Genomic DNA, 19,121 nt, shown 5'->3' with positions numbered 1-19,121 from the left:
ACTACGGAAGTAGGATTGCCCAACCTTCCTTCCAAGGAGTGGCTGGTGGGTTTGAACCGCCAGCCATCTGGTTAGCAGGCAAGTGTCTTAGCCACTATACTACCAGAGGCAGTAAGAGTTGAGAGAAATTATTCTAGTAAGGGTTGGTGTAAGTTCTGAATTATGATCAGTTTGTATAATTAGAGGGAGAGAAAAATGCATTCTTCACAGAGAATGAGAGAAAATTGTGCTTGTCATTGAATGGTACTACTGTACTATCTTTATCTTGGTTCATTCATTCAGTTATTCATTGAACAAATCATATGCCAGGCACTGATTTTTATGGGCTAAGCACTGCTTGTTCAGTAATGACCAAAACAGATTCAGTCACTTCCCTTTTTTAATGTCTCTGAAAGCTGGTGAATGTAATTGAAATAATACCTACTACATGTGTATTTTAGCCACTAAACTCGATATAAATATATAAATCTTTTTGTTTGATATAACCCTGGCAAAAACTTTATGACTATCTATCTATCTATCCATCTATCTTTCTAACCCACCTGAACTTAGAGATTATCTGTAGAATAGATTTGACACATCGAACACCAGTGGCCGAAGACCAGACAAGAGTTTGGATGACATCAATAACATCATACATGAAAAAAGCAAAGATCATTAAAAAGACAGGAAAGGAGGAAGATAACAAAATGAATGTCAGAACAGACTCAGAAACTTGTTAAAGTGAATGGAAGAAATGATGAAATCAAAGACCTGAACAGGAGATTTCAAGGGGTGGCTTGAAGTATTATAATGAAATGTGCAAAGACCTGGAGTTAGAAAACCAACAGGGAAGTATTTATCAAACTGAAAGAACTGAAGAAAAAAAAATGAAGCCTCAAATTTCAGTATTGAAGGATTCCATGGATAAAATATTGAATTGGAGAGAAATCATCAAAAGAAAATGGAAGGAATATAGAAAGTCACTGTACAAAAAAAAAAAAAAAAAAAGTTGTTTGACATTCAGCCATGTCAGGAGGTAGCATATGATCAAGAACCAATGGTGTTGATGGAAGAAGTCCAAGCTACATTGAAGGTATTGGTGATAAATAAGGCTCCAGGAATTGACTGAATACCCATTGAGATGTTTGCACAAACGGATGCAGCACTGGAGAAAAGTATTCATTTAAACCAAGAAATTTGAAAGACAGCTACCTAGCCAGCCAACTGGAAGAGATCCATATTTGTGCCTATTCCAAAGAAAGGTGGTCCAACAGAATGTGGAAATTATCAAACTGTACCATTAATATCACACAAGTAAAATTGTGCTAAAGATCATTCAAAAATAGTTGCAGTAGTGTATTGAGAGGGAACACCAAGAATTTAAGCTTGAGTCAGAAGAAGCCATGGAATGAGGGATATCATTGCTGATGTCATGGATCTTGGTTGAAACCAAAGAACACCAGAAAGATGTTTAACTGTTTTATTGACTATGCAAAAGCATTTGACTGTGTGGAGTATAACAAATTATGGATAACATTGTAAAGAATGGGACTATCAGAAAATTTAATTGTGCTGTGAGGAATCTGCACATAGACCAAAAGGCTTTTATTTGAACAGAACAAGGGGATACTGCATGGTTTAAAATGAAGAGGGGTGTGAGTCAAGGTTGTATCTTTTTACCCTATGTGTTCAATTTGTATGCTGAGCAAATAGTCCAAGAAGCTAGACCATATAAAGAAAAACATAGCATCAGATTGGAGTAAGACTCATTAACAACTTATGATATGCAGATAGCACAACTTTGATTGCTGAAATTGAAGATGACTTGAAGCATTTATTGGTGAAGATCAAAGAGTACGGCCTTCAGTATGAATTAAAACTCAAAATAAAGCAAAAAAAAAAAAAATCCTCAGGCTCCAGGAATTGGAGCTACTGTACAAATAAGCAACATCACAATAAATGGAGAAAAGATTGAGGTTATCAGGGATTTCATTTTACTTGGATCTACAATCATCTCCTGGAGTCAGCAGTCAAGAAATCAGATAACATACTGCACTTGGCAAATTAGCAGCAAAAGACCTCTTTAATGTGTTAAGGAGCAAAGATTTTGTTTTGAAGCTTAAGGTATGCCAGACCCAAGCCATGGTATTTTCAGTCACCTCATTTGTATGTGAAATCTGGACAATGAATAAGGAAGACTAAAGAAAAGTTGGGAGCTCTGGTAGCAATGGCTAAGACACTTGCCTGCTAACCAGATGGCTGGCGGTTCAAACCCACCAGCCTCTCCTCGGAAGGAAGGTTGGGCAATCCTACTTCTGTAGTGATACTGCCTCGGAAACCCAAGGAGGGGTCGCTATGAGTCGGGTTTGACTCAACGGCACCTAACAACAACAACAACAAGAAAAGTTGATGTCTTTGAATGGTTGTGTTAGTGAAGAATACTGAAAATAGCATGGATTATCAGAAGAATGGACAAATCTGTTCCGGAAGAGGTGCAGCCAGAATGCTCCTTGGAAGTGAGAATGGTCAGACTTCATCTCACCTACTTTGGTCATGTTTTCGGAAGGGACCAGGCCCTAGAGAAGGATATCATGCTTGGTGAAGCAGAAGGTCAGTGAAAAAGGGGAAGACCCTCAACAAGATGGATTGACACAGTGGCTGCAATGATGAGCTCAAGCAAATCAAGGATTGTGAGGATGGTGCAGGACTGGGCAGTGTTTCCTTCTGTTGCATATAGGGTCGCTATGAGTTGGAGTCAACTTGACAACAACAATCTTTCTGTCTGTCTACCTGTCATCTATTTATCTGAATTCTTACCATCTTTTTCATATGAGAGCCAGGCTTTGTAGTTGTTAGAAAAAGGAAAGCAGGACTGCAAAATGGTCATGAGAAAGGATCCTGGGTTCAGATTGACCCAAGAATTGAATCTTTGTGCTTCTGGTTCATCTCTGGCTCTCTGTTTATCCATCTGCTTGCTAACTGAAACAAATAATAATATGACCTCATGGCATTATTGTGAGAATTAAATGTGATGTTACATGTGAGCTTGTTTACCTCAGTGCTTAAAACCTAATAGCCACTTAGTAAATGTCAAAGTGCAGTAAGTATAAAGGAATTTGGATAAAGAGTAAAGAAAAGTCAGAAAATAACAGACTGTTAGTATGTAAGCTAAAGCAAACTTTTCAACCCTTAAGTATGGTTTGAGCCAGCTGATAAGATTTGGATTTTGGGCATTCCTTTGCCCTTCTTCTCGCCCTTGGATTTTTTTGTAGCTAAAAGCCCTTTGGAGGCCAAGAAGGTTACGTAGATCATGTCAAGTCTCTGAGATTCCAAATCCTCAGCAATACCAGCCCTGTGAATTCAATCCAGTGTTAATGTACTGCATGAGTACCTGAAATCCCAAAATGTTAATCCAAACCAAACTCTCCCTCCAAACCAAAGATGGAAAATAACTTCTAAGCAGAGAAATCAGAGTTACTTACTTGTTTGCTTAGGATAATCCCAGTCTATGCTTACTGCCCTGATGTTTTCATTAATGTTTTCCTTGTTCATTCTCAAAAATTTCATAGTTTGGATGATAAATTATATGCTCCTCTAAATTCACCTAAAATCCTCAATCTAGACATTTTATTGATGTCTGTCATTTTTCTTCAGATTCATTTCCATATTCATAATTCATAGGATATGTGCTCTTTTGGTGAGAAATGCACAAAATAAACTACTTCTTTAGTCATTGCAATCATTCTTCTGTTAGCATGTTCCAGCAGATCAGTCTTTGAAGGCTGAAGGGCAAGCATTTATTTTTACCAGGAACATTGGTAATTATTTTTTTTTCCTCTATAGTGCTTACATCTTAAATAGATTGCTTGTCCTAATCAACTGAATTTTATCTAACTTATGTGCCCCAAAATATGTTGGTAGTTCAGTCAATGTGGTTGACTCACTGATACAGCCATATGCTGCTCTTACAAATTTGTGTTTTTATCAATAGTAAACCAACTACTGAATCGTGAGTACTTTGAGTAAAGAGTTGAGACGTTATTTTTTATATCAGCATTTTTCTCAGTGGGAGTTATTTGTCCTATTTTCTTGGAATATTGACTGCATGCTTGTGATCTCAATGATCACATTCCTAATCCATTTTCAAGGCCTAGAAAAAAATTCCTGTAGGTTAGTTTGCCCCATAGACTTTTTATCTCCAGGCATTATGACTTCTATTCTTTCTGCAATCCAAACCCCATGCGGTATCCTAGTAAATGATTTGATAAATCACATTTGTCCAGCTTTGTTGATTTCATTGAAAAATTATTAATTTTAGTCATCTTTCAGCTATTGTTTGGATGTCAAGTTTTCCTTTTATGCCCAACTTTTATCATGGGATGTGCTGAGAATGCACAGTGCTAACACAAACCCTTGTACCACCACCTGTGTTATTGCAGAGTTATTGAATATGACTGTGATGACTGATGCTGCATCAGAGCACTAGCCCAAGATAGTGAAAATCTATTTGAGTGGAAATATCCTACTGCCTCTGAAGCAAAGTGGCTGAGTTTCCACACAGTACAGCCGTAACCTGTAACCAAAGAACGTGCTATACAGAATCCTGGTGTGCAAAGGACTCTAGGTCTTGCCTCAGTCTCTTTCGTCTTCTCTTTATGTCTGTGGGGCAGCAGGACCATCAGCAGCCCAGTCTTTGAAGAGGAAAGATGGCTATTGCCATTCTTTAGCCCTGCATGTTGTGTCTGACTCACCTATTTTGTCTCTAGCCTTTGCATAAAAGGCAGACAAAGGTGCTGTGTCTCTGTATGGCTCTTTTTAGTATATTTCCTTGGTTCAGATCATTATTGAGATCAGAATTAAGTTGGAGTTCACTTTGTAAAGGACAGATGCAAGGAAGGAAGCAGGGCAATCTTGCCTCCCAGGCACATCCCTTTGACTAATTAGCCCACATCGTCCTCAGTCAACTTGTGTCATTGACAAAGAGCAGCACAGAAGATCTGTCTCACAAATGCTCTTCTGAATAGGAGTCAATGGGTGGCCCATCATCTCTGTTGCCATTGAGAAACTGCTTGGAGAATTGATGATTATATTCTAGTCAGCAAAATGCAGTCTGTATCATGGTGGCAAACACTTTATTCTCTTCAGCATATCTTTTAGATGAACTTGGGTTAAGAAATTAATCATATGGACAGTGACCACCAATGGACATTGAAAAATAGCCTTTCAGGCTCTATAAAATTCCCTCTTGATTGAGAAGAAAATGGATGAGAGTTATGTATTTAGAATTTATCAAAGAATATATAATTTGAAAGGCTAGATAAGAGAATAAGTCATGTGATTAACAATGAAATGTATACAAAATAAAAGAAGCCATTCTACCCCTACATTTATCCATGAGTAGCATGTAACAGATAACTTGGAAAAAAATAATGAGCCATTAGATTTTTTTTTTTTTCACTGAAACTTTGAAAAATATCTGCAGGGTTATTTGTTGTTTCTGCCCACTCCCCTCTCAGTCCTATTTGCTATGGTCAGAACAGAGAAAACTGAACTTAAAGCAGATTTCTTAATAGGATGGCATTTGGACAGCTACTTTACTTAGTGATCTGTGCAGTTTAGTAGCAAAGCTGAAATAAGCCCTCTCCTTTAGGGTAAAACAAGATGGCATTCTGCTGAATGTTAGAATTTTATCACTTTGGAATGGAAAAAAAAAAAAAAAGCTGCTTGAGAGACCTAAGAGTATAAAAGCATTTGAGATCTCAGAAGGAGTTTAAATCAATGCACTGCCACAGTTACAGAGCAGATGAAAGAGCCTGCTGTCTCAATTGCCAGGAAATACTTAGAAACTCTCACTTTGATTTCTTCACGTAGTCCGTTACATTACTGCTAAATGCAATATATAAGGACATCAGGACTTTGATGTTGTACAGCTCCAACAAATGGAAACTAATATGATAGAACAACTAAGATTTGTGGGTTTATGTGGATATACAAATATATCTCCATCTAATTCCCTATGTACCATCTATCTCCAGGTGCTGTCTTTGCACCTGTATCTTTATAAAATTATCATTTTGGTTTTATTTATGAATTCTAGTAAGCATTCCCATGTTTATATAATATCCAAAGCTTATGGGGGATATTGTTATTCTGAATTATTATTTTAACTATATATTGTATACCAATATTTTTTTCAAAGCCGTGAAATCAGTAATTCCTCACTTAATTGATTTCCAGGCAGTACTGACAAACAGACATACAAAGCTATACTGATATTTTTAATTACTGGGTGTGGACAGATGGAATTGGAAAGTACATTCCTATCCAAGGATAGCAGAGATTTGTTTTTCAATTCTAGTAGTAAATCTTGAAGTAAATCATCAAATGATAAGATACTAATTTTAAAAAAATCTTAAAAGATTTTTTTGTCATTATTAAATAATATATTTGACATCATTTTGCAATGATAACCTTCTGATGAATATTATAAATATGTGCTTATTTAATTATGTAAGCTTTAACCAGTTTAAGATTTGAAAATTATGGAAATAAGGTAAAAGCAGAGGTCAGGAGACCTAACTGGTATTATTGGCTCTACCACTAACTAACTTTTTGAATTTGGTCAAGGCAGTTGATATTTCATTTTGATTTCCTCATTTAAACCAAAACCAAACTATTTGCCATCAAGTAGATTCCTGTTCATGGAGGCCTGATGTGTTTGAGAGTATTACTGTGCTCAGTGGGGTTTTCAATGGTTATGGTCTTTTGTAAGTAGATTGCCAGGCTTTAGTTTTGAGTATAAAATTATCTGATCTCATTTGTCAGCATGTTTGAAAACTGTAAATCATTGCATAAGTATTTCTGACTTTTAGACAGTATGCTTTGAAAACTATGAAGCACTCTGTAAAACATTGCTGTTGTTTTACATAGTTTAAAGTTTAATCCTTTTATTAAAAGGAGATTTTGCAATTTTTTTTTTTTCCTAGAAAATCTTTAGTAATTAGAAGGATAACTTCCCTTATTCAGTGTTTCCAATATGGAACATTTTCATAGCAAGATGCTTGAACCACTGCCAGTTACGTAAGACTTTTATTAGTGTAATTTGGAATGAGATAATCACTGAAGAAAAACTTTGCTTTTTGCCTAATTATAGTTATTCCTCAATATTCCTTTTATTAACAAATGTTCAGAAAGTTTGAGACTCCTTTGAACTTAAATTGTAGATACATATTTGAGTTGTATGTAGTCTTCAACATGGATTGCACCTAAACATGAAGAAAGCAAAAATCCTTACAACTGAACCAATAAGCAACATCAAGATAAATGCAGAAAAATTGAAGTTGTCAAGTATTTCATTTTACTTAGATCCATAATCAACACCCATGGGAGAAGCAGTCAAGAAACTAGACAACATATTGCAGTGGGCAAATCTGCTACAAAAGACCTCTTTAAAGTGTTAAAGTGAAGATTTTGCTTTAAAACTTAAGGCTTGCCCAACCCAAGCTATGATATTTTCAAACACCCTATATGCATTTGAAGGCTGAAGAATGAGTAAGAAATATTTAAGAAGAATTGATGCCTTTGAATTGTGGTGTTGGCAAAGAATACTGAAAATATCATGGACTGCCACCAGCCACTCCTCAGAAAGAAGATTGGGCAATCTACTTCCATAGTGATACTGCCTGGGAAACCCAAGGAGGGGTCGCTATGAGTCAAATCCGACTCCACGGCAATGAATGAGCCATCTGTCCTGGAAGAAGTGCAGCCAGAATGCTCCTTGGAATCAAGAATGGCCAGACTTTGTCTCATCTACTTTGGTTATGTTTTCAGAAGGGACTATTCCCTGGAAGAGGATATCATGGTTGGTAAATTAGAGGGTCAGAGAAAAAAGGGAGGAACCTTGCCAAGATGGATTGACACAGTGGCTGTAATGAGGGGCTGGTGGCATGGTGCCTAAGGCATTTGACTGCTAACCAGATGGCTGGCAGTTCAAACCCACCAGCTACTCCTGGGAAGGAAGACTGGGCAATCTACTTCCATGGAGATATTGCCTCAGAAATCCAAGAAGGGGTCACTCTGAGTCAGGACTTACTCGATGGCAGTGAGTTTGGTTTTTGGTTTTATGAGGGGGTCAGGACCAGGCAATGTTTCGTTCTGTTGTGCACGGGTCACTCTGAGTGGGAGCTGACTCGACAGCACCTAACAAGGACAACAACATAGCTTGGAGGTGTGCATTTTAACACTTGGAGCTTAGTTTATTCACCTAGGTAGTAAGAAATGAAAAGGGAAAATTATGATCATGGATTCATCAGAGTTGTATCAAGTAGATAAAGATGCTCCATTAAAAATCTTGTCACATTTTAAAATATCATTTGAATACTGTGCTCCTCTATACCCATAATCAAATGCTCTAGACTCGGTGTCCTGTGTCTGTAGAACTCTCATGGTTGAATTAGTACTATTTTTAATGACAGCTTGAATTTTATTTGATAGCTTCATAGTTCACAGCTTCATAGTTCACCATATTTGACATTTTATGGGAAGTTGTTTTTGTTTATAGGGAAATTTTTCCATTTGGACCACTTTTGGTTCTAGATTATCTGATAACCTAGATTATTTGATAATTCCTGATGAGGTTTATACCATTCTGTCCATCTGAGCTTTATAATTTCTGCAGCACTTTCACTTACATGATGTAATTTAATCCTCACAATAGCAAAGTACATATTATCATCCACTTTTTTACACACGGAGAAGAGGACTTAAGAGGCTGTCTAACCCCAGTTTCCACAGCTGCTGAATGCTCAGGCACAAGTCTTCTGTTGACAGCACCAAAACTATTTTTGAGATGATTACTTAATGCAAATGAAAATAGGGTATATCACGTTCTTTTACTTCTTTAACCAAACAAACAAAATTAGATTGTTTTTTTCAACCTGACTAATTGATGCCCTAATGATTTATTCAAATTCTGAAATGTATTTTTGGTGCCAAACAAGGTTACTAAATACAGTTACTATTTTAAGTATCAAATATATTATCTTTTAGTTTCTTATTGCTAAATATTGAATCTCCATATTTAAATGAGGAAAGTTGCTCCTTGTTACACAGCTGAGCTGTGGTTTGAATCCGATTCTGCCTGACTCTTACATGAATGTTCCTAATCTCTAGACTGTATTATTTGGTATGCCATAAAGGTTACTAGATGTGACTTTAAGTGCAGTATTTCAAGTCCCTAAATTTTCCATTGTTATGGTCAGAATATTACTCTCTCTCCTGCCTGACGGTGTATTCTGAGTCTTGGAAGCAATAATATGCATAAAGGAGATTTTAAAAATGTAAATCGCCAGAAATAGGCAACTTACTATTAATGTGGTTAATCTCTTTTAATGAGAAAGGAATAACACCCTACAACCCTCTGTCACCTCCCAACATTAGTATAGTAGCATTGTATAGCCAGGCTTCAATTTAATGCATGTAATGGGAAAATTCAGGGCACTATGTCAGACCTCTCAGGGAGACTGTTCGGTAGCAATGGGAGCTTTATAACACACTTCAAATCGTGCTGCACAAGGGACCACCACCTATTCTACTCCGGCATAAAGCTAGTCCTGCTGAGAATCTAGGGTCCCCTATTTAAAACAATTCACTACAAAGATAGTCACACTTATAGAAATAATTAATGGTGGCAATGATCCTTATAATGGCACCTGAAGCCCTGCTGCGAGGGAAGATAAACCAGCCTTCACCATAAAGAACTTACAAATTATACTAAGCAAACATGTTAACAGCTATTAAGAGTCATAATCAGAGCTGTTAAACAAACAATTAAGAGATGTCATATAAAATACACCCGTTTAGGAATAGCAGCTACATGTTTGGAGTTTTAAAAGGAACCATTTACCTTTGAGATGGAGATAAAGTCCTCAGTGGAGTGTAAAGATGATGCAACAACAAGGCATCTTTCTGTATAATTCTGTTTTATAAGCATCAAGTCCCAAGGAAAAATCTCCAGCTCCCAATAGTGTGCTTACATCCTAAGATTTATTTTTCATCTTATTACAATTTAATCAGAAAATTAATCTTGTCTTTTAAAATGTGACTTCCTATTGTAAGTAGTGTCTTTTTTAAGGGCCATGAAAATGTTGATATAAACTGATAGTGAAAATCAGGAAGAAAGTATTTGTTTAGAAGAAATTTACTTTGCAGATGTTTCAGGGTAAAGTGAGACTCATCCCTAATGGTGTGTGCTGAAAAACTTGCTCTTCTAAGTGGGTCCAGTAGCATCAGCATCACCTAGGAGCTTGTCAGAGATGCAGACTCTTGGGCCCCATTCCAAACCTTCAGAATCTGCATATTAATAAGATCGCCAGATGATTTGTATTTATGTTAAAATTTGAGAATCAAATATCAATGTGCAAAGTTCCTACCATCAGACAGTCTATCAGTATTACTGATAGAGTGAATCTTATTGGAAAGTAGAAATTAAATTACTCACTTCAGGGAAGTGTATATATAGTGTGGTGTTTGCCAAATCATTAAGCATATCTGAAGTCTCCACTTCTAGAACCTTTGTAGCTTCCAACATAGCACACTATTCCAGTCACTACTAAGTTGGCATCTCATAGTCTCTCTGCCCTTTTCAGAGAAAGGACTTCTTTAGGTTTTGTGTTCTGTTCATGTATAAAAATCAGTGGCCATCAAGTCGACTCTGACTCATGGCCATCCTCTGTATGACAGTAAGGTAGAGCTCTGTAGGGTTTTCAATGTCTTAATTTTTTGGAAATAGATCACCAGACTTTTATTCTAAGGCACCTCTAAGTAAACTGAAAACTCCAAGCTGTTGGCTAGCAGCTGAACATGTTAAACATTTGCACCATCCAGGGACTCCCCTTTTATGTACAGCTCCTAATTATGTGGAACACTAAACCTATAGGATAAAGAAAGTTAATAAACAATGGGAGATAAGGAGTACTAGCCTTAAGCCCAACCATGTTCTTCCATACTTTAAAAAAAAACACCAAGACCACATTTTGATCACTCCTGCATGCCCTGGTTGAGTGTCATATGCAAATTTGGCCTGCTGTGTGTTAAAAGAATTAGTGGCTTTTCTGTCTTCTTACTAGAAAAAGCTGGGACAACTGGAGTTAATCTTTCTTATTACACCTTTGTTGTTGTTGTTGTTATGTGCCATCGAGTCAGCCCTGACTCATAGCGACCCCTTCCTGGGTTGCTGAGGCAGTATCACTACGGAAGTAGATTGCCCATCCTTCCTTCCGAGGAGTGGCTGGTGGGTTTGAACAACCAGCCTTCTGGTTAGCAGTCAAGTGCCTTAGGCTACCAGAGCCCCTTATTATACCTTTAGGATGTGGCAAATGCACACAGTTTGGCTCTTTCTTTTACACAATTTATTAGCTTTCTTGAAGTTCCCTTACTCCCCAGGACTTCCAGTGGCAGAGTCCTTGATGCAGGCCACCTTTATTGTGGTCACACTACCCTTCCAAATGGTTCTCTTGGGCAGAGTAGTTTCACATATTCTCCAGTGTCCATTCCCTCTGGGCCAATATACTATCAACAGGAAATACTCACCTGTGCCTTATATTCATAGAAGTACAAAAACTCAAACCAAACACAATTGCTATTAAGTCCAATTCATATGAACTCTAGAGGATGTAGTAGAGCTGCCATATGGTTTCAAAAACTGCATATTTATGGAAGCAAGCTGCCATATCTTCCTCCCACAGAGTGGCTGGTAGGATCAAACCATCAATCCTCCAGTTAGTAGTTGAGTGCTTAAAAATTATGCCACTGGGGAACTGCCAGAAATTCAAAGTGAATTCAGAAGAGGATATAGATTGAGAGATATCATTGCCAATGTCAGATGGATCTTGACTGAAAGTAAGGAATACTAGAAAGATGTTTACCTGTGTTTTATTGACATGTGAAGGCATTTGACTGTATGGATCATAACAAATTATTGATAATATTATGAAGAATGGGAATTCAAGAACACTTAATTGTGCTCATGAGGAACCTATACTAGACCAAGAGACAGTCATTTGAGTAGAATAAGGAGATATACATGGTTTAAAATCAGGAAAAGTGTGCATTAGTGTTGTGTCCTTCCACCATATTTTCCTGTATGCTAAGGAAATAATCCAAGAAAGAAGAATGCAGGCTCAAGATTGGAGGAAGACTCATTAACAACCTGCTATATGAAGATGAGGTTGGGCAATCCTACTTCCGTAGTGATACTGCCTCGGAAACCCAAGGAGGGATCGCTATGAGTCGGGGCCGACTCGACGGCATATAACAACAACAACAACATATGAAGATGACACAGCCTTACTGGCTGAAAGTGAAGAGGATTTGAAGCACTTATTGATGAAGGTCAAAGACAACAGCCTTCAGTATAATTGCAACTCAAATATAAAGAAAACAAATATCCTCACAACTGGACAAATAAATGGAGAAAAGATTGGAGTTGTCAAGGATTTATATATATATATAGATAGATAGATAGATAGATAGATATAACCTCTACAATAAACATCCACAGAAGCATCAGTCAAGGAATCAAATGATACTGCATTGGGAAACTGCTGCAAAAGATCTCTTTGAAGTGATAAAAAGCAAAAATATCAGTCTGAGGACTAAGTTTTGCCTGACACAAGCCATGATATTTTTAATCACCTCATATGGAGCTCTGGTAGCATAGTGGCTAAAGCACTTGACTGCTAACCAGAAGGCTGGCGGTTCAAACCCACCAGCCACTCCTCGGAAGGAAGGTTGGGCAATCCTACTTCCGTAGTGATACTGCCTCGGAAACCCAAGGAGGGGTCGCTATGAGTCGGGGCCGACTCGACGGCACATAACAACAACAACATATGCACATGAAAGCTGGACAAAGAATATAGAAGACTGAAGAAGAATTGATGCCTTTGAATGATGGTGTTGATGAAGAATATTGAATATATCATGGACTCCCAGATGGTTAGCAAAAAAGAGGAAGACGCTCACCAAGAAGAATTGCCACAATGGCAACAAAAATGGGCTTAAGCATAGTAATGATTTTGAAGATGACACAAGACCAGGCAATGTCTCATTCTGTTTTCTCATTCTGTTGACTCATTACTATGAGTCAGAACTTAACTAGACTGCACCTAACAACAACAACAACATTTATATCTTACAAAGTATATAGATTCCTTTTAGCATCAGGTTTTCACAAGTCATGTACTATCTGTCTCATAAAGTGCATGACATGATGTGATTCTAGGAATCTGATTTCTTATATTAATGTGATTAACTGTTTTAAGACTATAGTAAAAGTGTACCCATAAGCATATACTATAAAAAATAGAATTTCAGAGTGAACAAAGAGGATTAAGTAAAGCATGAGTTGACTTTTACAGTTAAAAAAAAAAAAAAAAAATCCTGGGGAGGAAATTTATAATGATGTTCTTTATAATTGTTCTGAAAAAACCCATCAACTCTAAGGAAGTTATAACAGGCCTAATTAATGCTCAAATTGTTCCTCCTGAGAAACAGAGTTTTTATGTAATGTAAATGGGCTTCATAGGAAATGTTCTTGTTCTTGTTCTATGCTTTCCTACAGATTATTAACATGTAGCCCTTCAAAATAGGAAATGAAGTTTTGTGTTCTTCTGCTTTTGATTTTGGCTTCTTGCTTTTGTTTTAAACTTATACTACACAAATAAGAAGGCAAATAAAACATGAGGAAATTCATAACTTTTTGAATTAGCAGTATTTTAAAAACAATAGTTGTGTGTGGTTTGAACATAATCAATTGTAAACATATGTTTAATTCATGGAATATTTGAAGGAAATATAATTTTAGTTACATTAAAACAGTTTTTACTTTTTCAGTAGCTGTCTTGTCACATCCGTCTGCATGGTCATGAATTCTGGCTCTGCCACTCTCTAACCATGTGACATGGAGCATTTAATTTCTCTAAAACTCAGTTTTCTCATCTGTAGAAAAGTAAGACTTACATCTTGGGTTATTCTGAGAAGTGAATGAGATAATATATTTTTTAAGTGGTTAGCAGAGTCCTTGGGCCTTCATAAGAGTTTAAATCATAGTAAATATTCGATTGCTTTGTTTTTCACACTATCATTCATAGGTGTTCAGTTGTGACAGAAATTTAATGTAGAGTAATCATTCTGTTATATTCTGAAATGTAAAATGCCCACATCTCTCTAAATTATAGCTACTTCCATCCTTTAAAAAATAAAATTTAGTACACTAATATTCTGTGCAACATTTTTCACAATACCGAAAGGTGGAGACCATCCAAATGTCCATTAACAGATGAATGGATACACAAAAGTTATTATATACATACAATGGAGTATTATTCAGCCATAAAGGGACATGGAGTTCTGATATATGCTATGATATGGATCAACCTTGAAAATGTTATGCTAAATGAAATAATCCAGACTCATATTGTATGATCCCCATTAGATGAAAAATCTAGAATGGACAAATGCATGCAGACAGAAAGTAGGTAAGTGGTTATCATGGTCTGCAGTGTATCATGGTCAGGAGTTTTTGCTTAATGGTGCAGACAGAGTTTCTGTTTGGGGTAATTAAGAGTTTTTCAGTAGCATGATGGTTTCATAATATTGTGTAGTTGTATAATGCTACTGAATCGTACACTTAAAATGCTTAAACTAATTTTATGTTAAATATATTTTACCAAAATAAAAAAATTTAAATAAAAACCCTCATATGTATACTCCTAGCTGTCCTATTCCTCTGACCAGAACCACACTTCTTACAAGGGCAGTTGAACTATCTCTGTATCTTCAGTTCTAGTTCTTCCATCTCCCATTGCACGCTTGAGCTTCTTATATACATATACATCATGAAATCTATTACTGTAGAATCTACTACCACTTCTTTCTGAAAAATCATAGATATATATTTCTTCTCCCCTGTCTCTCTCTTTCCTATCATCTTCCCATTCTCCATTCAGCAACTTTTTACATGTGTTTTCAGTAAATTCTCTCCACCAACATTTACCCAGAAACAACAAAGTACCAGGTAATCTATCAGACAAGCAGAATGCAGCACAATTTACGTACTCTGAAGGTTTTAAGAAATCTAGAAATAACATCTGATTCATCCTCTGATTTTTAGATCTTTGTTTCATTTTCATTCACCCGTGACTTTGTTTTTTTTCTTTATTGGCTGCCATTTAATATATGCTAGGTATTCAACATCTGGAGAAATGTGATAGAAATTAATTTTGCTTTGCTACATTTTGTCTGTTTGGTTTATTGCTTCTTTGAATAAATTTAGAAAGTAGATGAGGAGGGACACTGAAGTCCATATTGTAATTTTGAATTTGGAGTGATGTTGGGCCATCTGGGTGAACATGTCCTACTGGGAGTTACGCATGTGGCTCTGCAGTCTGCATCTGGCATCAAAATTGGAGAGGGGTATTTGAAAGCAATCACCATAGAAGTGCATATCTAAATCCGTATTCTTTAAGTTCTAACTCAAATCTGAACTATAATTATAGAATCCCAAGTATACTTTTATTGGAAGAATCCTAAATTTTCTGATTTAATTTCTCTACACTCTAGAAATTGTTCTGTATTTTCTGACATATGTTCATTCAAACTTAAAACTATCTTTTGCAGTGTCTTTAAATTATCTATTCATTTAACTATTTATTGAGGACATAATCCATAACAAACATTGTGCTGGTCATTGGAAATAATATATGGTCGAGATAGATATGGATTCTACCATCCTGAAGCTTCAATCCAATTGGGGAGAGCACTGTCAGTCAAATAATCATAAAATAACTATAATTAAAATAAGTTATGAGTAAAAGAAAGCTCTGGCTTAGTGTGGGTTCATGGAGTCCTCCCTGAAGGAGTGGTATGGACTGTGACACTGAGAATGGGTAATATTACCCAGATATAGAGGGGAAGGACTTTCTAGGTAGTAAAAAGGAGCTGTGAAAACCCTAAAGCAAAGGAGGAAAAGTGTCAAACTTGGGGAAGAGAGAGAAAACCTACGTGTTGAAGCACAGTGAACAAAAAGGAAAAAATAGCAGATGAGGCTGTAGTGAGAGCAGGGGTGAATGATGGTTGAGTCAACTGAATGAATGTTACTCCAACCACAACTTGACTTCCTCCAGGGCCAAAACTATGTTCAGGTAGCACATCCCACAGTTAGAAAAATGAACACATTAAGCTGCCTTTTCTTTTGTTATATCCCACGTCACTCCTTGACAATGCAACCTTCTGGATCTAATTTTTAAAAGCTATATTGAGCTATTATTGATAGGCAGTCAACTGAACATATTTAAAGTGTGCAACTTGATGAGTTTTAACATATGTATATACCCATGAGACCATCTCCACATTCAATTAATGAAAATACCCATTGCTCCAAAAAGTTTCCTCATACCCCAGCCCTCACTGCCCTCATCTTCAGGCAGTGATTGATCTATCATGCCTGGAACAAGGTCTGGCATCTAAAATAATATTTATTGAGCAAATGTGAACAGAATCCAGTTGAAGAATTAGTTCTTGGTCTTAATATTTGCATGGTTGCTCCTTCTTTTCTAGGTATGCAGTGCAATTCAGAATCAGGATTTCACTGTAATCAATGACTACTGCACTGGTCTCAAAGCCCTGCTTTATCTGAAAAGCATTGAAGAACTACAAAACTGGGATGGACAGAGTCCAGCCACAGTGCGTCACCAGAAAGGCAAACCAGTTCCACGTATTGCTGAACTTACTGGAAAGGTATGTACTCCCCTCTCCCTGAGAACTGTACCTCAGTCCGTCATTACTCCAGGTGTTGTTTGCCCTCTTACAGTGCTCACTAACAGAGGGAAACACTGCTGTTGGATGTGATTTCTACAGTAGAATCATTCTGAAGGAGCCTTGATTACAGCTATAAGATGGGTCTGTGAGTTACCTTTTTATACAACCAATATAACATAAAGTCATGAAAAAAAGAAAAGAAAAGAAAAAGATTGAAGTTTGTAGTACAAAGTGCCTCCAAATGCTTGCTTACGCTGCTGATGACTGGCATTCTTTTCAGTGGGAGTCTGGAGATTTCTTTATTCTCTAACAAGCTCTGGAAATTATAACATTACCTTTCTATTTTCAAGACAATCAAATCACTAGAGTCCTGAATAATATGATGATGTTTTTAAAATTAAATTCTCATCAGTATCTTTTGTAACTGCTTCTGCTATGTGGTTAAACCTGGGCTCAAAAGGTTATGTCCTAACTTTCTCACTAACTGCTATTTTCAGAGAAATATACACTACATTTACATTTTGTATAATACAGTGATTTGAGCAACTCTTTTCTAAAACAACATTCAGCATTTTGCTTTTGTGTTTCCTTTGTATTATTCCAAATAGACAACCATTGTCAGAAGACATTTCTGAGTTTTGAATGAGAGAAGGAAAAAATTACAATTCTTAGTCTTTTCGCCTTGTCACCACATCAATAATTAACTTTAAAAAAAGAGAGAGGCAGTATAAAAAGATTCTTTAAGGAAGCATTTAATAATTCAAATGAATCTTAATTTGAAACAGGTCACATGAAAAAGAATTGAAAACAAAAACCCTGGGTATTCTTCCTTGGATGGCTGGGTTAGGGACACAGAAAGAATAAAGGAAATGTCACATATTTGACTTTCATTTGACTAGTTTTAGTGGAAAATATCACTGTCCCTTTACTAGCAGTCAAAGACAGGTCCAGTAATGAAAAACAAAGGGGGAAAGAAATAAAATCTTTTAGTGTGGGTTCCAGGAAAATATGATGAATGACTCCATGAGTGGCAATCAAACAGAAAGGCTAGGTGACATTAATATTTATAATATTGTAATTAGCAAGACTATGCCTAAGCAGCATTATTAGTCTAACTAATCATATTATCATAAACTGAGTCTGCAGTATTTAGACAGTGAGTATTCTTGCATTTATCAATGACTATCAACAGGGCTATCGATATTTGAAGATTTTTCATAGCTAAAAAATTCACAAGTGACTTTACATTCTTTCCATGTAAATATCTCAAGGACATTGTTTCTGACATGATAGTTTATGACCGTCTATAAAGGCATTGTCTCAAATTTGAGTGGTTGTCATGTGAGCTGCAATGTAAGTAGCTGCATTGCACTGTGCCATTTTGCCTTTAAAGGATTTCACACTCATTTCTCAGAACTTACATATTCAAATAAAAGATGGATAATGATGAGGACACTTGTGTCAATGACATAAATGGAAATTGATTTTCAGAGAGTTTGAATCTGGATTCAGACTTTCTTTACTTGGGTTGGTGTGGTAAGCTCACCCTTCATCGTAATCATAAGTGTAATGGTAATAATCATTATAAAAAAAAAAACATTCTGCCGCCTATGTGATTATATTAGTGATTCATTTCTCAACACTAAGTTCAGGAAGAAGCAGATGGTCTGGTAATAGATTTGTGCTCTTGGATTCTCTAGTGCTGGCTGACATGACTAAAACAATAGGTGAATATCCCCTTCAGGTTAATATTCCTAATACTGAATCAAAGCACTCTGGATCCGAGGTACAGGTGGTTGCCTAATTGTTCCTTCTTTGTGTCACTCTTACATGTGTGTGTGAGTGTCAGTGTGTATTCTTTGAAAAGAATTTGCACTATGTTCTCATTAGATAAAGAATAGGACACTTCTCTTTACAGTGTTTTCATGCTATATGGAAAACAAGAGAAGATGCATTCCCTTTTTACAAAGACTCTTTAGACCTGCCTGGCTTCTTTACACAGGACAGATTTGTTTGGAAAGGAGAGTTACTCAATCTTTTGCCCATAGATCAGGCTAGAGTAAATTAGATATTTAGAAGAAACCAACTGTAATGCAGTATTATAAGATGGAGAGAAAATCAGACTTTGGATACGGAAAACAAGAATTTGGCTAAGTTATTCACTTCATATTTTAAGTAATAGTATATTTAATATATTCTCCCCATCCTTTGTAAAATAAAAAAGGAGCTGGTGGTATTATAGTTAAGTGCTTTGTTGCTAATCAAAAGGTCAGCAGTTCAAACCCACCAGCCACTCCACAGGAGGAAAGACCTGGTAATAGGCT

At 36.5% G+C, this 19,121-nt stretch overlaps 1 protein-coding gene across 1 annotated transcript in view; it reads left to right on the top strand.

The window, feature by feature from the left end:
* Positions 1 to 19,121, top strand: part of DPYD (dihydropyrimidine dehydrogenase) — a 1,117,863-nt gene that overhangs the window by 951,487 nt on the left and 147,255 nt on the right. The window contains exon 19 of the mRNA XM_007936128.1: positions 16,597 to 16,776. Coding sequence (XP_007934319.1) covers positions 16,597 to 16,776 — 180 coding nt within the window. The remainder of the gene's footprint in view (positions 1 to 16,596; positions 16,777 to 19,121) is intronic.

This window comes from Orycteropus afer, unplaced genomic scaffold, assembly GCF_000298275.1.
Source record: "Orycteropus afer afer isolate SDZICR_OR568_19922 unplaced genomic scaffold, OryAfe1.0 scaffold00033, whole genome shotgun sequence".
Taxonomy (NCBI): Eukaryota; Metazoa; Chordata; class Mammalia; order Tubulidentata; family Orycteropodidae; genus Orycteropus; species Orycteropus afer.
This window is presented reverse-complemented; position numbering and strand designations above follow the sequence as displayed.